The 23,801-nt window shown below is 47.7% G+C and overlaps 1 protein-coding gene and 1 non-coding gene across 4 annotated transcripts in view; both read left to right on the plus strand.

Moving 5' to 3' along the window:
* Positions 1-5,385: 5,385 nt before the first annotated feature.
* Positions 5,386-23,801, plus strand: part of irf3 (interferon regulatory factor 3) — a 31,355-nt gene continuing 12,939 nt past the window's right edge. Inside the window, exons 1-4 of one of the 3 annotated variants that reach the window (XM_078237288.1) lie at positions 5,386-5,540; positions 10,432-10,597; positions 16,130-16,301; positions 19,026-19,153. In XM_078237288.1, coding sequence (XP_078093414.1) covers positions 10,433-10,597; positions 16,130-16,301; positions 19,026-19,153 — 465 coding nt within the window. In that variant the 5' untranslated portion in view covers positions 5,386-5,540; position 10,432. Of the gene's footprint in view, positions 5,691-10,431; positions 10,598-16,129; positions 16,302-19,025; positions 19,154-23,801 lie in introns of all 3 variants that reach the window. The other 2 variants (XM_078237287.1, XM_078237289.1) reach the window with 2 other exon arrangements.
* On the plus strand, positions 5,990-6,121 carry LOC144509576 (U11 spliceosomal RNA). Its single transcript, XR_013500501.1, has one exon. It is a non-coding gene; the product is annotated as a U11 spliceosomal RNA (small nuclear RNA).

Here is a 23,801-nt window from a genome sequence, read left to right on the forward strand (position 1 = left end):
GGGTGTGTGTGTGTGAGTGTGTGTGTGAGTGTGAGCTGGTGATGATTTGGGTGTGTGTGTGTGAGTGTGTGTGTGAGTGTGAGCTGGTGATGATTTGGGTGTGTGTGAGTGTGTGTGTGAGTGTGAGCTGGTGATGATTTGGGTGTGTGTGAGTGTGTGTGTGAGTGTGAGCTGGTGATGATTTGTGTGTGTGTGAGTGTGAGCTGGTGATGATTTGGGTGTGAGTGTGTGTGAGTGTGAGCTGGTGATGATTTGGGTGTGAGTGTGTGTGTGTGTGAGTGTGAGCTGGTGATGATTTGGGTGTGTGTGTGTGTGTGAGTGTGAGCTGGTGATGATTTGGGTGTGAGTGTGAGCTGGTGATGATTTGGGTGTGTGTGAGTGTGAGCTGGTGATGATTTGGGTGTGTGTGTGAGTGTGAGCTGGTGATGATTTGGGTGTGTGTGAGTGTGTGTGTGAGTGTGAGCTGGTGATGATTTGGGTGTGTGTGTGAGTGTGAGCTGGTGATGATTTGGGTGTGTGTGAGTGTGTGTGTGAGTGTGAGCTGGTGATGATTTGGGTGTGTGTGTGAGTGTGAGCTGGTGATGATTTGGGTGTGTGTGAGTGTGTGTGTGAGTGTGAGCTGGTGATGATTTGGGTGTGTGTGTGAGTGTGAGCTGGTGATGATTTGGGTGTGTGTGTGAGTGTGAGCTGGTGATGATTTGGGTGTGTGTGTGTGTGAGTGTGAGCTGGTGATGATTTGGGTGTGAGTGTGTGTGAGTGTGAGCTGGTGATGATTTGGGTGTGTGTGAGTGTGAGCTGGTGATGATTTGGGTGTGTGTGTGAGTGTGAGCTGGTGATGATTTGGGTGTGTGTGAGTGTGTGTGTGTGAGTGTGAGCTGGTGATGATTTGGGTGTGTGTGTGAGTGTGAGCTGGTGATGATTTGGGTGTGTGTGAGTGTGTGTGTGAGTGTGAGCTGGTGATGATTTGGGTGTGTGTGTGAGTGTGAGCTGGTGATGATTTGGGTGTGTGTGAGTGTGTGTGTGAGTGTGAGCTGGTGATGATTTGGGTGTGTGTGTGAGTGTGAGCTGGTGATGATTTGGGTGTGTGTGAGTGTGTGTGTGAGTGTGAGCTGGTGATGATTTGGGTGTGTGTGTGAGTGTGAGCTGGTGATGATTTGGGTGTGTGTGAGTGTGTGTGTGAGTGTGAGCTGGTGATGATTTGGGTGTGTGTGTGTGAGTGTGAGCTGGTGATGATTTGGGTGTGTGTGTGAGTGTGAGCTGGTGATGATTTGGGTGTGTGTGAGTGTGTGTGTGAGTGTGAGCTGGTGATGATTTGGGTGTGTGTGTGAGTGTGAGCTGGTGATGATTTGGGTGTGTGTGTGAGTGTGAGCTGGTGATGATTTGGGTGTGTGTGTGAGTGTGAGCTGGTGATGATTTGGGTGTGTGTGTGAGTGTGAGCTGGTGATGATTTGGGTGTGTGTGTGAGTGTGAGCTGGTGATGATTTGGGTGTGTGTGTGAGTGTGAGCTGGTGATGATTTGGGTGTGTGTGTGTGAGTGTGTGTGTGAGTGTGAGCTGGTGATGATTTGGGTGTGTGTGTGTGAGTGTGTGTGTGAGTGTGAGCTGGTGATGATTTGGGTGTGTGTGAGTGTGTGTGTGAGTGTGAGCTGGTGATGATTTGGGTGTGTGTGAGTGTGTGTGTGAGTGTGAGCTGGTGATGATTTGTGTGTGTGTGAGTGTGAGCTGGTGATGATTTGGGTGTGAGTGTGAGCTGGTGATGATTTGGGTGTGAGTGTGTGTGTGTGTGAGTGTGAGCTGGTGATGATTTGGGTGTGTGTGTGTGTGTGAGTGTGAGCTGGTGATGATTTGGGTGTGAGTGTGTGTGAGTGTGAGCTGGTGATGATTTGGGTGTGTGTGAGTGTGAGCTGGTGATGATTTGGGTGTGTGTGTGAGTGTGAGCTGGTGATGATTTGGGTGTGTGTGAGTGTGTGTGTGAGTGTGAGCTGGTGATGATTTGGGTGTGTGTGTGAGTGTGAGCTGGTGATGATTTGGGTGTGTGTGAGTGTGTGTGAGTGTGAGCTGGTGATGATTTGGGTGTGTGTGTGAGTGTGAGCTGGTGATGATTTGGGTGTGTGTGAGTGTGTGTGTGAGTGTGAGCTGGTGATGATTTGGGTGTGTGTGTGAGTGTGAGCTGGTGATGATTTGGGTGTGTGTGTGAGTGTGAGCTGGTGATGATTTGGGTGTGTGTGTGTGTGTGAGTGTGAGCTGGTGATGATTTGGGTGTGAGTGTGTGTGAGTGTGAGCTGGTGATGATTTGGGTGTGTGTGAGTGTGAGCTGGTGATGATTTGGGTGTGTGTGTGAGTGTGAGCTGGTGATGATTTGGGTGTGTGTGAGTGTGTGTGTGAGTGTGAGCTGGTGATGATTTGGGTGTGTGTGTGAGTGTGAGCTGGTGATGATTTGGGTGTGTGTGAGTGTGTGTGTGAGTGTGAGCTGGTGATGATTTGGGTGTGTGTGTGAGTGTGAGCTGGTGATGATTTGGGTGTGTGTGAGTGTGTGTGTGAGTGTGAGCTGGTGATGATTTGGGTGTGTGTGTGAGTGTGAGCTGGTGATGATTTGGGTGTGTGTGAGTGTGTGTGTGAGTGTGAGCTGGTGATGATTTGGGTGTGTGTGTGTGAGTGTGAGCTGGTGATGATTTGGGTGTGTGTGTGTGTGTGTGTGTGAGCTGGTGATGATTTGGGTGTGTGTGAGTGTGTGTGTGAGTGTGAGCTGGTGATGATTTGGGTGTGTGTGAGTGTGAGCTGGTGATGATTTGGGTGTGTGTGAGTGTGAGCTGGTGATGATTTGGGTGTGTGTGTGAGTGTGAGCTGGTGATGATTTGGGTGTGTGTGTGAGTGTGAGCTGGTGATGATTTGGGTGAGTGTGTGAGTGTGAGCTGGTGATGATTTGGGTGTGTGTGAGTGTGTGAGCTGGTGATGATTTGGGTGTGTGTGAGTGTGTGTGCTGGTGATGATTTGGGTGTGTGTGTGAGTGTGAGCTGGTGATGATTTGGGTGTGTGTGAGTGTGTGTGCTGGTGATGATTTGGGTGTGTGTGTGAGTGTGAGCTGGTGATGATTTGGGTGTGTGTGTGAGTGTGAGCTGGTGATGATTTGGGTGTGTGTGAGTGTGTGTGTGAGTGTGAGCTGGTGATGATTTGGGTGTGTGTGTGAGTGTGAGCTGGTGATGATTTGGGTGTGTGTGAGTGTGTGTGTGAGTGTGAGCTGGTGATGATTTGGGTGTGTGTGTGAGTGTGAGCTGGTGATGATTTGGGTGTGTGTGTGAGTGTGAGCTGGTGATGATTTGGGTGTGTGTGTGTGTGTGAGTGTGAGCTGGTGATGATTTGGGTGTGAGTGTGTGTGAGTGTGAGCTGGTGATGATTTGGGTGTGTGTGAGTGTGAGCTGGTGATGATTTGGGTGTGTGTGTGAGTGTGAGCTGGTGATGATTTGGGTGTGTGTGAGTGTGTGTGTGAGTGTGAGCTGGTGATGATTTGGGTGTGTGTGTGAGTGTGAGCTGGTGATGATTTGGGTGTGTGTGTGAGTGTGAGCTGGTGATGATTTGGGTGTGTGTGTGAGTGTGAGCTGGTGATGATTTGGGTGTGTGTGTGAGTGTGAGCTGGTGATGATTTGGGTGTGTGTGTGAGTGTGAGCTGGTGATGATTTGGGTGTGTGTGTGAGTGTGAGCTGGTGATGATTTGGGTGTGTGTGTGAGTGTGAGCTGGTGATGATTTGGGTGTGTGTGTGTGAGTGTGTGTGTGAGTGTGAGCTGGTGATGATTTGGGTGTGTGTGTGTGAGTGTGTGTGTGAGTGTGAGCTGGTGATGATTTGGGTGTGTGTGAGTGTGTGTGTGAGTGTGAGCTGGTGATGATTTGGGTGTGTGTGAGTGTGTGTGTGAGTGTGAGCTGGTGATGATTTGTGTGTGTGTGAGTGTGAGCTGGTGATGATTTGGGTGTGAGTGTGAGCTGGTGATGATTTGGGTGTGAGTGTGTGTGTGTGTGAGTGTGAGCTGGTGATGATTTGGGTGTGTGTGTGTGTGTGAGTGTGAGCTGGTGATGATTTGGGTGTGAGTGTGTGTGAGTGTGAGCTGGTGATGATTTGGGTGTGTGTGAGTGTGAGCTGGTGATGATTTGGGTGTGTGTGTGAGTGTGAGCTGGTGATGATTTGGGTGTGTGTGTGTGTGAGTGTGAGCTGGTGATGATTTGGGTGTGTGTGTGAGTGTGAGCTGGTGATGATTTGGGTGTGTGTGAGTGTGTGTGAGTGTGAGCTGGTGATGATTTGGGTGTGTGTGTGAGTGTGAGCTGGTGATGATTTGGGTGTGTGTGAGTGTGTGTGTGAGTGTGAGCTGGTGATGATTTGGGTGTGTGTGTGAGTGTGAGCTGGTGATGATTTGGGTGTGTGTGTGAGTGTGAGCTGGTGATGATTTGGGTGTGTGTGTGTGTGTGAGTGTGAGCTGGTGATGATTTGGGTGTGAGTGTGTGTGAGTGTGAGCTGGTGATGATTTGGGTGTGTGTGAGTGTGAGCTGGTGATGATTTGGGTGTGTGTGTGAGTGTGAGCTGGTGATGATTTGGGTGTGTGTGAGTGTGTGTGTGAGTGTGAGCTGGTGATGATTTGGGTGTGTGTGTGAGTGTGAGCTGGTGATGATTTGGGTGTGTGTGAGTGTGTGTGTGAGTGTGAGCTGGTGATGATTTGGGTGTGTGTGTGAGTGTGAGCTGGTGATGATTTGGGTGTGTGTGAGTGTGTGTGTGAGTGTGAGCTGGTGATGATTTGGGTGTGTGTGTGTGAGTGTGAGCTGGTGATGATTTGGGTGTGTGTGTGAGTGTGTGTGCTGGTGATGATTTGGGTGTGTGTGTGAGTGTGAGCTGGTGATGATTTGGGTGTGTGTGAGTGTGTGTGCTGGTGATGATTTGGGTGTGTGTGTGAGTGTGAGCTGGTGATGATTTGGGTGTGTGTGTGAGTGTGTGTGCTGGTGATGATTTGGGTGTGTGTGTGAGTGTGAGCTGGTGATGATTTGGGTGTGTGTGTGTGAGTGTGAGCTGGTGATGATTTGGGTGTGTGTGTGAGTGTGAGCTGGTGATGATTTGGGTGTGTGTGTGAGTGTGTGAGCTGGTGATGATTTGGGTGTGTTTGCTTCTCTCTGTCCCTCTCGATATCCTGCCCGGGGTTTGGAACTCCCCCTCTCCATGTTCTTGGCTCTCTGCTGGTTCCAGATGTGTCAACACAGCCAGTTAACCGAGCGGCCAATCCGATCTCCGCGTCACCGGCAATGTTCCAGCGGCTGCAACCAGGATTCCAACTTGCTGCTTCCGACACCGGCTGGGTGTTTCTTTAAATATTACCCGTCCAGAGAAAGGGAACTGATGTCATGGGAGGAGGGGTTTGCCAGAACTTTCAATTCAGACGTTTCTCTGGAGGAAAAGTCTGAATTGAAACTCCGGATTAAGGGGATAGATGACAGCGAGGGCGGTGGCAGATTTGCAGCGGGAGTTGCGAGGTGACAAGGTGACAGATTGAGAATTACTGTGCCAGGTAACAACTTCCAGTCTCTTCCCTGTGTCAAACCCTCTTAAAGAGACCTGAACCATCCAATTATAACATTGACAGGAGGCCTGATAGGGTGAGTTCGGGCGAGGATTATTGTCTAACCATAGCAATTGTGATACCACATTCTGTAACTGGGTAAGTAATGCCGTTGACCCATTGTCGTAACAAAAGATTGCCTGTTGCAAGAAGGGGTTTGGTTTGTGTTTTAAACACTCGCACACAGCCCGGAAGAATAAAACCAGCGTCAAACATATCAGTGGTGCAAAGTCCAGCGCTTTTGATTTGGTTTATTATTCGTACTTGTATTAGCATACAGTGAAAAGTGTTGTTTCTTGTGCGCTGTAGAGACAAAGCATACCGTTCATAGAGAAGGAAAGGAGAGGGTGCAGAATGTAGTGTCACAGTCATAGCCAGGGTGTAGAGAAAGATCAACTTAAGGTTTCTGCTGTGAATGGCACATGGATGAGGTGCTTGCGCTTTATCCGTGCGGAATCGATATCAAGAGATTTCGGAAGCACAATTTTTGTAATTTGGGGCTGCTGGTGATCGTTTATCTCGGCGCTCCCCTTAGTTTCAATTAAATAAAGAGATAACTTGTAAAAAAAAAGATCAACTTAATGCAAGGTAGGTCCATTCAAAAGTCTGACAGCAGCAGCGGGGAAGAAGCTGTTCTTGAGTCAGTTGGTACGTGACCTCAGATTTTTGTATCTTTTTCCCGACGGAAGAAGGTGGAAGAGAGAATGTCCGGGGTGCGTGGGGGTCCTTGATTATGTGGCTGCTTTGCCGAGGCAGCGGGAAGTGTAGACAGAGTCAATGGATGGGAGGCTGGTTTGCGTGATGGATTGGGCTACATTCATACCCCTTTGTGGTTCCTTGCGGTCTTGGGCAGAGCAGGAGCCCATACCAAGCTGTGATACAACCAGAAAGAATGCTTTCTATGGTGCATCTGTAAAAGTTGGTGAGGGTCGTAGCGGATGTGCTGAATTTCAACGAGGTTCACAAACCTTGCCTCCGCTTGCGGATTCTCAGTCGGTCAGTGGGACCCGTCCTCAGAGCTGGAAAAACGAGTGGGGTCAGTTACTGAGTGCCAGAGGGTCCCAGGGTCTCAGGGGTCCCTCCAAGCCAGGATTGGGAACCTCGGGGGCAACAGCAGCTACCCGATCCGGAAAGAGAGACTGCGTTGGTGTAGCACCTTTTCACCAGCCACTAGGGAGCCTGCCGGCCAGTGGGATGTCATCGCTGTTGCAATTTGGGAAATGCGGCAGCCCAATCGAGCACAGCAAGATCCCACAAACACGCTGGCCAGGTAACCAGTTCCTACTGATGTTGGTTGAGGGATGCCTGGGGGATTAGCGCTGCTGCCTCACAGCGCCGGGGATCCAGGTTCGATTCCCGGCTCGGGTCACTGTCTGTGCGGAGTCTGCACGTTCTCCCCCGTGTCTGCGTGGGTTTCCTCCGGGTGCTCCGGTTTCCTCCCACACTCCGAAAGACGTGCTGGTTAGATGGATCGGTCGTGCTAAATTGCCCCTCAGTGTACCCGAACAGGCACCGGAGTGTGGCGACTGGTGGATTTTCACAGTAACTTCATTGCAGTGTTAATATAAGCCTACTTGTGACACTAATAAATAGTTTAAAGCACTCATCCCCAAAAGGACGGAATTCTCCCATCTCACTGGTGGGCGGGAGTGGAGAATCCAGCAGGAGCCAGTCAGAAGCCCCGCCAGCCGTAACAACAACTTACGGTCCTCCCAACTGCGGGGGATTAATGGCGGATAACTCCCCCCCCCAGCCCCCCCACTGCCTCGTGGGGTGAAGTCCATGAAGTTTAAAATTTATTTATTAGTGCCATGAGTAGGCTTACACTAACACTGCAATGAAGTTATTGTGAAAATCCCCTAGTCGCCACACTCCGGCGCCTGTTTGGGTACACTGAGGGAGAATTTAGCATAAGAACATAAGAAATAGGAGCAGGAGTAGGCCATCTGGCCCTTTGAGCCTGCCCCGCCATTCAACAAGATCATGGCTGATCTGAAGCGAATCAGTTCCACTTACCCGCCTGCTCCCCACATCCCCTAATTCCCTTATCGATCAGAAAACTATCTACCCGTGATTTAAACATATTCAACGAGGAAGCCTCCACCACTTCAATGGGCAGAGAATTCCAGAGATTCACTACCCTCTGAGAGAAGAAGTTCCCCCTCAACTCTGTTCTGAACCGGCCCCCCCTTATTTTGAGGCTGTGCCCTCTAGTTCTGGTTTCCCTTCTAAGTGGAAAGAATCTCTCCACCTCTACCCTATCCAGCCCCTTCATTATCTTATATGTCTCTATAAGATCACCCCTCATCCTTCTAAACTCCAACGAGTACAGACCCAATCTGTTTAATCTCTCCTCATAAGCTACACCCCTCATCTCCGGTATCAACCTGGTGAACCTTCTCTGCACTCCCTCCAAGGCCAACACATCCTTTCGCAAATAAGGGGACCAAAACTGCACACAGTACTCCAGTTGCGGCCTCACCAGTGCCTTGTACAGTTGCAGCAAGACCTCCCTGCTTTTATATTCTATCCCCCTCGCGATAAAGGCCAACATTCCATTCGCCTTCTTGATCACCTGCTGCACCTGCAGACTGAGTTTTTGCGATTCGTGCACAAGGACCCCCAGGTCCCTCTGCACAGTCGCACGATGTAATTTTCCTCCATTTAAATAATATTCCAATTTACTATTATTTCTTCCAAAGTGGATAACCTCACATTTGCTAACATTATATTCCATCTGCCAGATCCTCGCCCACTCGCTCAGCCTATCCAAATCTCTCTGCAGACTTTCCGCGTCCTTCACGCAATTCGCTTTCCCACTCACCTTCGTGTCATCAGCAAACTTGAATACCCTAGATTCAGTCCCCTCCTCCAGATCATCTATGTAAATGGTAAACAATTGAGGCCCCAGCACCGATCCCTGCGGCACGCCACTGGTCACCAACTGCCAACCAGAAAAGCACCCATTTATCCCAACTCTCTGCTTCCTGTTAGATAGCCAATCCCCAATCCACGCCAACACCTTACCCCTAACTCCGTGTACCCCAATCTTCTGCAGCAACCTTTTGTGAGGCACCTTATCGAACGCCTTCTGGAAATCTAAAAACACCACATCCACCGGTTCCCCTCTGTCAACCGCACTAGTGACATCTTCATAAAAGTCCAGTAGATCCGTCAAACACGACTTTCCCTTCATGAATCCATGCTGCGTCTGCTTGATCGAACCATTCTTATTCAGGTGCTCTGTTATTTCCTCTTTAATAATGGACTCTAGCATCTTCCCAGCTACGGACGTTAAGCTAACCGGCCTGTAGTTACCCGCCTTTTGTCTACTTCCTTTTTTAAACAGCGGCGTAACAGTAGCTGTTTTCCAGTCAGCCGGCACTACCCCAGAGTCCAGCGAATTTTGATAAATTATTACTAACGCATCTGCTATTACCTCAGCCATTTCTTTCAGTACCCTGGGATGCATTCCATCCGGGCCCGGGGACTTGTCTACCTTCAGTCCTATTAGTCTACCAAGCACCACCTCCTTAGTAACAGTAATTGTATTAAGGACCTCCCCTCCCACCAACTCTCGGTCTCTAATATTCGGCAAACTATTTGTGTCTTCCACCGTGAAGACCGACACAAAGAACTTATTTAACGTCTCAGCCATTTCCTCGTTTTCCACTATTAAATCCCCCCTCTCATCTTCCAAGAGTCCAGCATTCACTCTAGCCACTCTATTCCTTTTTATATACTTGTAAAAACTTTTACTATCATTTTTTATATTTTGAGCTAGTTTAGTTTCATAATCTATCTTTACTTTCTTAATCGCTTTCTTAGTCGTTCTTTGTTTTTCTTTAAAGCTTTCCCAATCCACTAATTCTCCACTATTTTTGGCCACTCTGTACGCATCTGATTTTATTTTAATACTCTCCTTTATTCCCTTCGTTATCCACGTCCGGTTATCCTTTTTCTTACAGCCCTTCTTTATCACCGGAATATATTTTTGCTGAGTACTTAAAAAAATCTCCTTAAAAATCCTCCACTGTTCCTCAGCTGTCCTACCTACCAGTCTGCTCGCCCAGTCTACATTAGCCAATTCCACCCTCATCCTATCGTACTCCCCTCTGTTCAAGCAGAGGACACTGGTTTGGGACTCTACTTTCTCACCCTCCATCTGTATCAGAAATTCCACCATATTATGATCACTCATCCCAAGAGGATCCTTCACAAGAAGATCCTTAATCCTACCTGTCTCATTGCACAGAACCAGATCCAAGATAGCTCGCTCTCTCGTAGGTTCTGTAACATACTGTTCAATGAAACAATCCCGACAGCATTCCAAGAACTCTTCCTCAAGCCCTCCACGTCCAATTTGAGTCGACCAATCAATATGTAGGTTAAAATCCCCCATGATTATTGCTGTTCCACTTTTGCACGCATCCATTATTTGCTTGTTTATAGCCCTCCCCACCTCTAAGTTATTATTTGGGGGCCTATAGACCACGCCTACCAGTGTCTTTCTCCCCCTACTATTCCTTATCATGATCAATGCACCTAACCAGCACGTCTTTCGGACTGAGAGGGGAAATTGGAGCACCCGGAGGAAACCCACGCAGACACGGGGAGAACGTGCAGACTCCGCACAGACAGTGACCCAAGCCGGGAATCGAACCCGGGTCTCTGGCGCTGTGAGGCAGCAGTGCTAACCCACTGTGGCACAGTGCCGCCCATCATCTGCACCTCGCGAATGCTTATTAGACAACCGAGCCGGAATCCCATCAGGCCGCCCGATCTTGCCAACGGGACGTCAGGACGGGAAAACCTCTTACGTTTTGCCTTGTTCCCACAGAATGAGTAGCCAGAAACCATTGCTCTGTGACTGGCTAATCCAGCAGATAAACAGCGGCCTCTACCCTGGTCTGTGCTGGATCAACACAGAGAAAACACAGTTCCGGATCCCATGGAAACATGGTTCAAGGCAGGACATTTCTGCAGAAGATACAAAGATATTTGAGGTAACGTCGATTTGTTATTTGTCCAAAATGTTTATGATTTATTTTTCTAAAGAATCCTACTGAAAGAAAAAACACTTGTATCTGTATATTCAGCAGGGTAAGGATTTCTCACTGTGTAACTGTATACAATCCCTGTATATTCAGCAGGGTAAGGATTTCTCACTGTGTAACTGTATACAATCCCTGTATATTCAGCAGGGTAAGGATCGCTCACTGTATAACTGTATACAATCCCTGTATATTCAGCAGGGTAAGGATCGCTCACTGTATAACTGTATACAATCCCTGTATATTCAGCAGGGTAAGGATCGCTCACTGTACAGCTGTATACAATCCCTGTATATTCAGCAGGGTAAGGATCGCTCACTGTATAACTGTATACAATCCCTGTATATTCAGCAGGGTAAGGATTTCTCACTGTGTAACTGTATACAATCCCTGTATATTCAGCAGGGTAAGGATCGCTCACTGTATAACTGTATACAATCCCTGTATATTCAGCAGGGTAAGGATCGCTCACTGTATAACTGTATACAATCCCTGTATATTCAGCAGGGTAAGGATCGCTCACTGTACAGCTGTATACAATCCCTGTATATTCAGCAGGGTAAGGATCGCTCACTGTATAACTGTATACAATCCCTGTATATTCAGCAGGGTAAGGATTTCTCACTGTGTAACTGTATACAATCCCTGTATATTCAGCAGGGTAAGGATCGCTCACTGTATAACTGTATACAATCCCTGTATATTCAGCAGGGTAAGGATCGCTCACTGTATAACTGTATACAATCCCTGTATATTCAGCAGGGTAAGGATCGCTCACTGTACAGCTGTATACAATCCCTGTATATTTAGCAGGGTAAGGATCGCTCACTGTACAGCTGTATACAATCCATGTATATTCAGCAGGGTAAGGATCGCTCACTGTATAACTGTATACTGGGAACAGAGAAGGGGAGAGGTCAGACCATAGGATTGAGAGGTGTCTACTCTAATGCCAGGAGTATAGTGAATAAACAACTAGCTAAAGGCGGAGAGGGCTTGGGAGATGTTAGTAGCGCTTCAACAAACCGGGTCCAGATAAAGGCTGGCATAAAGACACTTTGCATGAAGCATTCGAAACAAAGTCAATGAGTTGATGGCACAAATCCATACAAATGAATATGATCTAGTGTCCATCACAGAAACGTGGTTGCAGGGTGACCGGGACTGGGAACTGAATATACAGGGTTATCAGGCATTTAGGAAGGATAGACAGGTAGAAAAAGGAGGTGGGGTAGCTTTGTTAATAAAGGATAATATCAGGACGGTAGTGAGAGACGACATAGGCTCTAAGGAGCAAAACGTGGAATCGTTGTGGGTGGAGATAAGGAATAGTAGGGGGAGAAAGACACTGGTAGGCGTGGTCTATAGGCCCCCAAATAATAACTTAGAGGTGGGGAGGGCTATAAACAAGCAAATAATGGATGCGTGCAAAAGTGGAACGGCAATAATCATGGGGGATTTTAACCTACATATTGATTGGTCGACTCAAATTGGACGTGGAGGGCTTGAGGAAGAGTTCGTGGAATGCTGTCGGGATTGTTTCATTGAACAGTATGTTACAGAACCTACGAGAGAGCGAGCTATCTTGGATCTGGTTCTGTGCAATGAGACAGGTAGGATTAAGGATCTTCTTGTGAAGGATCCTCTTGGGATGAGTGATCATAATATGGTGGAATTTCTGATACAGATGGAGGGTGAGAAAGTAGGGTCCCAAACCAGTGTCCTCTGTTTGAACAGAGGGGAGTACGATAGGATGAGGGTGGAATTGGCTAATGTAGACTGGGCGAGCAGACTGGTAGGTAGGACAGCTGAGGAACAGTGGAGGATTTTTAAGGAGATTTTTTTAAGTACTCAGCAAAAATATATTCCGGTGATAAAGAAGGACGGTAAGAAAAAGGATAACCGGACGTGGATAACGAAGGGAATAAAGGAGAGTATTAAAATAAAATCAGATGCGTACAGAGTGGCCAAAAATAGTGGAGAATTAGTGGATTGGGAAAGCTTTAAAGAAAAACAAAGAACGACTAAGAAAGCGATTAAGAAAGGAAAGATACATTATGAAACTAAACTAGCTCAAAATATAAAAAATGATAGTAAAAGTTTTTACAAGTATATAAAAAGGAATAGAATGGCTAGAGTGAATGTTGGACCCTTGGAAGATGAGAGGGGGGATTTAATAGTGGAAAACGAGGAAATGGCTGAGACGTTAAATAAGTTCTTTGTGTCGGTCTTCACGGTGGAAGACACAAATAGTTTGCCGAATATTAGAGACCGAGAGTTGGTGGGAGGGGAGGTCCTTAATACAATTACTGTTACTAAGGAGGTGGTGCTTGGTAGACTAATAGGACTGAAGGTAGACAAGTCCCCGGGCCCGGATGGAATGCATCCCAGGGTACTGAAAGAAATGGCTGAGGTAATAGCAGATGCGTTAGTAGTAATTTATCAAAATTCGCTGGACTCTGGGGTAGTGCCGGCTGACTGGAAAACAGCTACTGTTACGCCACTGTTTAAAAAAGGAAGTAGACAAAAGGCGGGTAACTACAGGCCGGTTAGCTTAACGTCCGTAGCTGGGAAGATGCTAGAGTCCATTATTAAAGAGGAAATAACAGAGCACCTGAATAAGAATGGTTCGATCAAGCAGACGCAGCATGGATTCATGAAGGGAAAGTCGTGTTTGACGGATCTACTGGACTTTTATGAAGATGTGACTAGTGCGGTTGACAGAGGGGAACCGGTGGATGTGGTGTTTTTAGATTTCCAGAAGGCGTTCGATAAGGTGCCTCACAAAAGGTTGCTGCAGAAGATTGGGGTACACGGAGTTAGGGGTAAGGTGTTGGCATGGATTGGGGATTGGCTATCTAACAGGAAGCAGAGAGTTGGGATAAATGGGTGCTTTTCTGGTTGGCAGTTGGTGACCAGTGGCGTGCCGCAGGGATCGGTGCTGGGGCCTCAATTGTTTACCATTTACATAGATGATCTGGAGGAGGGGACTGAATCTAGGGTATTCAAGTTTGCTGATGACACGAAGGTGAGTGGGAAAGCGAATTGCGTGGAGGACGCGGAAAGTCTGCAGAGAGATTTGGATAGGCTGAGCGAGTGGGCGAGGATCTGGCAGATGGAATATAACGTAAGCAAATGTGAGGTTATCCACTTTGGAAGAAATAATAGTAAATTGGAATATTATTTAAATGGAGGAAAATTACATCGTGCGACTGTGCAGAGGGACCTGGGGGTCCTTGGGCACGAATCGCAAAAACTCAGTCTGCAGGTGCAGCAGGTGATCAAGAAGGCGAATGGAATGTTGGCCTTTATCGCGAGGGGGATAGAATATAAAAGCAGGGAGGTCTTGCTGCAACTGTACAAGGCACTGGTGAGGCCGCAACTGGAGTACTGTGTGCAGTTTTGGTCCCCTTATTTGCGAAAGGATGTGTTGGCCTTGGAGGGAGTGCAGAGAAGGTTCACCAGGTTGATACCGGAGATGAGGGGTGTAGCTTATGAGGAGAGATTAAACAGATTGGGTCTGTACTCGTTGGAGTTTAGAAGGATGAGGGGTGATCTTATAGAGACATATAAGATAATGAAGGGGCTGGATAGGGTAGAGGTGGAGAGATTCTTTCCACTTAGAAGGGAAACCAGAACTAGAGGGCACAGCCTCAAAATAAGGGGGGGCCGGTTCAGAACAGAGTTAAGGGGGAACTTCTTCTCTCAGAGGGTAGTGAATCTCTGGAATTCTCTGCCCATTGAAGTGGTGGAGGCTTCCTCGTTGAATATGTTTAAATCACGGGTAGATAGTTTTCTGATCGATAAGGGAATTAGGGGATATGGGGAGCAGGCGGGTAAGTGGAACTGATTCGCTTCAGATCAGCCATGATCTTGTTGAATGGCGGGGCAGGCTCGAAGGGCCAGATGGCCTACTCCTGCTCCTATTTCTTATGTTCTTATGTTCTTATATACAATCCCTGTATATTCAGCAGGGTAAGGATCGTTCACTGTATAACTGTATACAATCCCTGTATATTCAGCAGGGTAAGGATCACTCACTGTATAACTGTATACAATCCCTGTATATTCAGCAGGGTAAGGATCACTCACTGTATAACTGTATACAATCCCTGTATATTCAGCAGGGTAAGGATCACTCACTGTATAACTGTATACAATCCCTGTATATTCAGCAGGGTAAGGATCACTCACTGTATAACTGTATACAATCCCTGTACATTCAGCAGGGTAAGGATCACTCACTGTGTAACTGTATACAATCCCTGTATATTCAGCAGGGTAAGGATCACTCACTGTGTAACTGTATACAATCCCTGTATATTCAGCAGGGTAAGGATCGTTCACTGTATAACTGTATACAATCCCTGTATATTCAGCAGGGTAAGGATCACACTGTGTAACTGTATACAATCCCTGTATATTCAGCAGGGTAAGGATCGTTCACTGTATAACTGTATACAATCCCTGTATATTCAGCAGGGTAAGGATCACACTGTGTAACTGTATACAATCCCTGTATATTCAGCAGGGTAAGGATCACTCACTGTGTAACTGTATACAATCCCTGTATATTCAGCAGGGTAAGGATCACTCACTGTATAACTGTATACAATCCCTGTATATTCAGCAGGGTAAGGATCGCTCACAGCGTAACTGTATACAATCCCTGTATATTCAGCAGGGTAAGGATCACTCACTGTATAACTGTATACAATCCCTGTATATTCAGCAGGGTAAGGATCGTTCACTGTATAACTGTATACAATCCCTGTATATTCAGCAGGGTAAGGATCGCTCACTGTATAACTGTATACAATCCCTGTATATTCAGCAGGGTAAGGATCGTTCACTGTATAACTGTATACAATCCCTGTATATTCAGCAGGGTAAGGATCGTTCACTGTGTAACTGTATACAATCCCTGTATATTCAGCAGGGTAAGGATCGTTCACTGTGTAACTGTATACAATCCCTGTATATTCAGCAGGGTAAGGATCACTCACTGTATAACTGTATACAATCCCTGTATATTCAGCAGGGTAAGGATTTCTCACTGTGTAACTGTATACAATCCCTGTATATTCAGCAGGGTAAGGATCACTCACTGTATAACTGTATACAATCCCTGTATATTCAGCAGGGTAAGGATTTCTCACTGTGTAACTGTATACAATCCCTGTATATTCAGCAGGGTAAGGATTTCTCACTGTGTAACTGTATACAATCCCTGTACATTCAGCAGGGTAAGGATCGCTCACTGTGTAACTGTATTCAATCCCTGTATATATTCAGCAGGGTAAGGATCACTCACTGTGTAACTGTATACAATCCCTGTCTATTCAGCAGGGTAAGGATCACTCACTGTATAACTGTATACAATCCCTGTATATTCAGCAGGGTAAGGATCACTCACCGTGTAACTGTATACAATCCCTGTACATTCAGCAGGGTAAGGATTAATACATATTCTATGTTCTACAGGCTTGGGCCATAGCAAGTGGCCGGTACCAACCAGGGGTCGATTCCGCTGACCCTTCCATATGGAAGAGAAACTTTCGAAATGCTTTAAATAGGAAGAGGCAATTTCACAGAATGATGGACAATAAGAATGATGCGGACGACCCTCATCTGATTTATGAGATCCGGAGTGTTGGTGAGTAGTGGGAATCCCAGATCCCAGTGTTCCCTCACGGTTGCACTGGACTATATAGAGGGGGAACTGTGACCTATGACCCTCAAACTCAGATGTCCAGGTCATGTCGAATGCCTGCTGGGAAGATGGATAGAGAGAATGCTGGAAGCGCCCACATCAGGCAGAGTCTGTAAAGAGGGAGGGAGAGAGAGAGAGAGGAAACCAGTTCCCATTTCACCCCGACAACCTCGCCTGGGATCTGGCGGGATTGGTTCTGGACCCAAAACTATACTTGAGATGTTGCAAAGAACAAGTAAAAGTTCACTTGGTTGATCCCGGGTAGGGAGGGATTTTCTTATGAGGAGATGATGTGGCGATGCCGGCGTTGGACTGGGGTGGGCACAGTAAGAAGTCTCACAACACCAGGTTAAAGTCCAACAGGTTTATTTGGAATCATGAGCTTTCGGAGCGCTGCTCCTTCATCAGGTGAGTGGAGAGCTGGGTGGGTTCACAAACATGGCGTATGTAGGCAAAAACACAATTGGAAGATAATTACATATTATTCCCCTCTCCACGCACACTGTCTGTACCTGTCAAGACTTGATTCCCTGTAAAGACTCACATTCTTCACACTCTAATCTGTAATTATCTTCCAATTGTGTTTTTGCCTACATATGCCGTGTTTGTGAACTCACCTCCACTCACCTGATGAAGGGGCAGCGCTCCGAAAGCTCGTGCTACCAACCAAACCTGTTGGACTTTAACCTGGTGTTGTGAGACTTCTTACTTATGAGGAGAGGTTGAGGAGGTTTGGAGCCTAGAAGAGTTTAGAAGAATGAGATTGAGACATATCGGATTATCATAGATAGAATTATAGAATCCCTACAGTACAGAAGGAGGCCATTTGGCCCATCAAGTCTGCACCGACCACAATCCCACCCAGGCCCTTTTCCCATAACCCCCACATATTTACCCTGCTAATCCCCCTGACACTAAGGGTCAATTTAGCATGACCAATCCATCGAACCAGCATGTCTTTGGACTGTGGGAGGAAACCGGAGCACCCGGAGGAAACCCACGCAGACACGGGGAGAACGTGCAGACTCCGCACAGACAGTGACCCAAGCCGGGAATCAAACTCAGGTCCCTGTCGCTGTGAGGCAGCAGTGCTGACCACTGTGCCGCCCCGATTCTCAGGGGGTTTGACAGGGTAGAGTGGTTGTTTGCCCTTGTGGGAGAGTCTAGGACCAGAGGGCATAAACTCAGAGTAAGGGGGTCGCCCATTGAAGACAGAGTTGCGGAGGAATTTCTACCTGCTGGCAAATCCCAGCTACACTGAGATCTGGGCGCCCTGTTTAAAGATCAGATAAACCTTGTCCCGCCACCCCACAATGGAGGTTTCAGGGGCTGCCCTCCAACACCCCGTGGCGGGTGGGATGGGAACATTCCCACCCCGCTCAGGTTTAGACCATAAGATGAAGGAGCAGAAGTAGGCCGTCAGGGCAGCACGGTGGCACAGTGGTTAGCACTGCTGCCTCACAGCGCCAGGGACCTGGGTTCGATTCCCGACTTGGGTCACTGTCTGTATGGAGTTTGCACGTTCTCCCCGTGTCTGCGTGGGTTTCCTCCGGGTGCTCTGGTTTCCTCCCACAGTCCAAAGATGTGCGGGTTAGGTGGATTGGCCATGCTAGGCCCCTTAGTGTCAGAGGGATTAACAGGGTGAATATCATAGAGTCTTAGAGGTTTACAGCATGGAAACAGGCCCTTCGGCCCAACTTGTCCATGCCGCCCTTTTTTTTAAACCCCTAAGCTAATCCCAATTGCCCGCATTTGGCCCATATCCCTCTATACCCATCTTACCCATGCAACTGTCTAAATCCTTTTTAAAAGACAAAATTGTACCTGCCTCTACTACTACCTCTGGCAGCTTGTTCCAGACACTCACCACCCTCTGTGTGAAAAAATTGCCCCTGTGGACGCTTTTGTATCTCTCCCCTCTCACCTTAAACCTATGCCCTTTAGTTTTAGACTTCCCTACCTTTGGGAAAAGATATTGACTATCTAGCTGATCTGTGCCCCTCATTATTTTATAGACCTCTATAAGATCACCCCTCAGCCTCCTACGCTCCAGAGAAAAAAGTCCCAGTCTATTCAGCCTCTCCTTATAACTCAAACCATCAAGTCTCGGTAGCATCCTAGTAAAGTAAATCTTTTCTGCACTCTTTATGTGGGGTCACGGGGATAGGGCCTGGGTAGGATTGTGGTTGGTGCAGACTCGATGGGCCGAATGGCTTCCTTCTGCACTGTAGGGATTATAAAATAAAAACACAACATGCCCGATCAGAACCAAAATTCACTACTCTTCCTCCCCCCCCCCTCCCCACACACACACACACACACACACACAATGGGAGTTGGCATTCTTATCAAATCAGTCACGATCTCATTGAAAGGTGAAGCAGATTCAATGGGCTGAATGGCCTACTTCTGCTCTTATGGTCTCAACCTGAAGGGGGGGAATTTTCCATCCTGCTCACCACGGGCATTGTAGCGGACGGGACATGGATCTCGTGGAGGTCCGTTGACCTCGGGCGGTTTTGGGGCGAGCGCGGCCGGAATATCCTGCCGGGAAGGTTCCGTTACTGCTGACGCGGAACGGACGGGAGCTTGCTGAAATCCGTGAATTACTCCGACTGACGAAGCTGAATCTCTCCCGTTGCATTCTGAACCCACCTTTCTCCACAGAGCCGGGGGCCAGTGCTGAGGAGGACAGTGAGGAAGCCAGCCCTGATGTGGAGATGCCGGCGTTGGAAACCAGCCCTGACGTTGCTGACACCAGCCCAGGACTTCCTCCCAGTTCATCTCCAATCCCGGTACAACAAGGCCATTCTACACAGTTGCTGGTGTTGGACTGGAGTGGGGCACAGTAAGAAGTCTCACAACACCAGGTTAAAAAACAACAGGTTTATTTGGTAGCATGAGCTTTCGGAGCGCTGCTCCTTCATCAGGTAAGTGGAGGTTAGTTCACAAACACGGCGTATATAGGCAAAGACACAATTGGAAGATAATTACAGATTATCCCTCTCTCCACGCACACTGTCTGTACCTGTCAAGACTTGATTCCCTGTAAAGACTCCTTAGAACCATAGAAAATTACAGCTCAGAAACAGGCCTTTTGGCCCTTCTTGTCTGTGCCGAACCATTTTATGCCTAGTCCCACTGACCTGCACTTGGACCATATCCCTCCACACCCCTTTCATCCATGAACCCGTCCAAGTTTTTCTTAAATGTTAAAAGTGACCCCGCATTTATCACTTTATCCGGTAGCTCATTCCACACTCCCACCACTCTCTGCGTGAAGAAGCCCCCCCTAATATTCCCTTTAAACTTTTCTCCTTTCACCCTTAACCCATGCCCTCTGGTTTTTTTTCTCCCCTAGCCTCAGTGGAAAAAGCCTGCTTGCATTCACTCTATCTATACCCATCAAAATCTTATACACCTCTATCAAATCTCCCCTCAATCTTCTACGCTCCAGGGAATAAAGTCCCAACCTATTCAATCTCTCTCTGTAACTCAGCTTCTCAAGTCCCGGCAACATCCTTGTGAACCTTCTCTGCACTCGCATTCCAATCATCTTTTACATTCTATCCTATAATTATCTTGCAATTGTGTCTTTGTCTATCTATGCCGTATTTGTGAACTAACCTTCACCCACCTGATGAAGGAGCAGTGCTCCGAAAGCTCGTGATTCCAAATAAACCTGTTGGACTTTAACCTGATGTTGTGAGACTTCTTACTGCAACAAAATAATATCAGTTCCTGCAGGATTCTTTGTCCCAAGTCGAATTTTACAACAGAGTTTAAAGTTAAAGTTTAAAAATGTATTTATTTATTGGTAGGCTTACATTAACACTGCAGTGAAGTTACTGTGAAAATCCCCTAGTCGCCACACTCCGGCGCCTGTTCAGGTACACTGAGGGAGAATTTAGCACGGCCAATGCACCCTAACCAGCACGTCTTTTGGGCTGTGGGAGGAAACCGGAGCACCCGGAGGAAACCCACGCAGACACGGGGAGAACGTGCAGATTCCGCACAGATATGTCAGGAGATTCTGGATAGGTGCAGAAAAAATAGGGTTGTTGTCGTGGGGGACTTTAATTTCCCTGGCACAGACTGGAAAGTGCTTAGAGCTGGGGGTCCGGACGGGGAGGAATTTGTAAAATGCGTACTGGAAGGTTCTTTGGAACAGTATGTAGATAGCCCGACTAGAGAGGGGGCTATACTGGACCTAGTTCTGGGAAATGAGCCCGGTCAGGTCGTCAAAGTTTCGGTAGGGGAACATGTGGCAAATAGTGACCACAACTCTGTTAACTTTAGGATAGTAATGGACAAGGATGAGTGCTGTCCTACGGGCAGGGTGCTAAATTGGGGGAAGGCTGACTATAGCCGGATTAGGCAGGAATTGGTGGATGTTGATTGGGAGAGGATGTTCGAGGGTAAGTCCGCGTCTGGCATGTGGGAGTCTTTTAAGGAACTATTGATAAGGCTGCAGGATAGGCATGTGCCTGTAAAAAGGAAAGATAGGAAAGGTAGGATTCGAGAGCCGTGGATAACCAGGGAAATTGAGGATCTGATTAAAATGAAAAGGGAGGCGTACGTTAAGTCCAGGCAACTGAAAACAGATGGAGCTCTGGAGGAATACAGAGAGAGTAGGAAAGAACTCAAACGGGGAGTTAGAAGGGCAAAAAGAGGTCACGAGATGTTCTTGGCAGGCAGGATTAAGGAGAATCCTAAGGCATTCTATTCATACGTTAGGAACAAAAGAGTTGTCAGGGAGAAAATCGGACCTCTCAGGGACAAAGGAGGGGAATTATGCTTAGAACCCAAGGGAATAGGGGAGATCCTAAATGAATACTTTGCGTCGGTATTCACGAAGGAGAGGGGCGTGTTAACCGGGAGTGTCTCGGAGGGAGGTGTTGACCCGTTAGAGAAAATCTCCATTACAAGAGAGGAAGTGTTAGGTTTTTTAGGGAACATTAAAACTGACAAAGCCCCAGGGCCTGATGGCATCTATCCTCGACTGCTCAGGGAGACGAGAAATGAAATTGCTGGGCCACTGACGGAACTCTTTGTCGCTTCTTTGGACACGGGTGAGGTCCCTGAGGATTGGAGGATAGCGAATGTGGTCCCGTTGTTTAAGAAGGGTAGCAGGGATAACCCAGGACATTATAGGCCGGTGAGCTTGACGTCCGTGGTAGGGAGGTTGTTGGAGAGGATTCTTAGAGACAGGATGTATGTGCATTTAGAACGGAACAATCTCATTAGTGACAGACAGCATGGTTTTGTAAGAGGGAGGTCGTGCCTTACAAATTTGGTGGAGTTTTTTGAGGAAGTGACAAAAACGGTTGATGAAGGAAGGGCTGTGGATGTCATCTATATGGATTTCAGTAAGGCATTTGACAAAGTCCCACATGGCAGGTTGGTTAAGAAGGTTAAGGCTCATGGGATACAAGGAGAAGTGGCTAGATGGGTGGAGAACTGGCTTGGCCATAGGAGACAGAGGGTAGTGGTCGAAGGGTCTTTTTCCGGCTGGAGGTCTGTGACCAGTGGTGTTCCGCAGGGCTCTGTACTGGGACCTCTGCTATTTGTGATATATATAAATGATTTGGAAGAAGGTGTAACTGGTGTAATCAGCAAGTTTGCGGATGACACGAAGATGGCTGGACTTGCGGATAGCGAAGAGCATTGTCGGGCAATACAGCAGGATATAAATAGGCTGGAAAATTGGGCGGAGAGGTGGCAGATGGAGTTTAATCCGGATAAATGCGAAGTGATGCATTTTGGAAGAAATAATGTAGGGAGGAGTTATACAATAAATGGCAGAGTCATCAGGAGTATAGAAACACAGAGGGACCTAGGTGTGCAAGTCCACAAATCCTTGAAGGTGGCAACACAGGTGGAGAAGGTGGTGAAGAAGACATAAGGTATGCTTGCCTTTATAGGACGGGGTATAGAGTATAAAAGCTGGAGTCTGATGATGCAGCTGTATAGAACGCTGGTTAGGCCACATTTGGAGTACTGCGTCCAGTTCTGGTCGCCGCACTACCAGAAGGACATGGAGGCGTTAGAGAGAGTGCAGAGAAGGTTTACCAGGATGTTGCCTGGTATGGAGGGTCTTAGCTATGAGGAGAGATTGGGTAGACTGGGGTTGTTCTCCTTGGAAAGACGGAGAATGAGGGGAGATCTAATAGAGGTGTACAAGATTATGAAGGGTATAGATAGGGTGAACAGTGGGAAGCTTTTTCCCAGGTCGGAGGTGACGATCACGAGGGGTCACGGGCTCAAGCTGAGAGGGGCGAAGTATAACTCAGATATCAGAGGGATGTTTTTTACACAGAGGGTGGTGGGGGCCTGGAATGCGCTGCCAAGTAGGGTGGTGGAGGCAGGCACGCTGACATCGTTTAAGACTTACCTGGATAGTCACATGAGCAGCCTGGGAATGGAGGGATACAAACGATTGGTCTAGTTGGACCAAGGAGCAACACAGGCTTGGAGGGCCGAAGGGCCTGTTTCCTGTGCTGTACTGTTCTTTGTTCTTTGTTCTTTGTTGACAGTGACCCAAGCCAGGAATCGGACCCAGGTCCCCTGGCACTGTGAAGCAGCAGTGCTAACCACTGGGCCACCGTGCCCCTGACACAGGCTAAAATAACTCCTCCGAGGCTGGTATCCCTTCAGCCAACTTAGATATATTGACATAGTCAGCAACACTCAGGCAGGTACGTCCTCATCCAGAGTATAAACCCAGAGTGCCAGTCACCCCGATACGCCACATTATAGGCGGCACGGTGGCACAGTGGTTAGCACTGCAGCCTCACAGCCCAGGGAGCCAGGTTCGATTCCCGGCTTGGGTCACAGTCTGTGAAGAGTCTGCACATTCTCCCCGTATCTGCGTGGGTTTCCTCCGGGTGCTCCCCACACTCCAAAGATGTGCGGTTGGGTTGATTGGCTAAATGCTGAATTGCCTTAGAGTCAGGGGGATTAGCAGGGTAAATATGTGGGGTAGGGCTTGGGTAGGATTGTTTTCAGTGTCGACTTGATGGGCCAAGTGTCCTCCATCTGCACTGTGGGCATTCTCCTATGATTCTATGATTTATTAGTGATTAATTTATATTGATGACTTCCATATATTCCGGTCTTGTCCGCAAGGGGAAACATTTCCTATGTCCATTAAACCCCTTCAGGAATTTTGCGGTAACTCAGTTGCCTCAATTTTCTGGTCCAAGACTCTCAGGCTATCTGATTATTCCCAAAAAACGTAGATCATAAATCATCACGGTAACCAACTAGGCCGAGAGCCTCCCTCCCCTTTCACCAGTGGGTAGATCTGAGGATGAAGGAATTCAACATAGAAAGCATTCTTTCTGGTTGTATCACAGCTTGGTATGGCTCCTGCTCTGCCCAAGACCGCAAGGAACTACAAAAGGTCGTGAATGTAGCCCAATCCATCACGCAAACCGGCCT

The sequence above is a fragment of the Mustelus asterias genome, chromosome 21 (assembly GCF_964213995.1).
Source record: "Mustelus asterias chromosome 21, sMusAst1.hap1.1, whole genome shotgun sequence".
In the NCBI taxonomy this organism is placed as follows: Eukaryota; Metazoa; Chordata; class Chondrichthyes; order Carcharhiniformes; family Triakidae; genus Mustelus; species Mustelus asterias.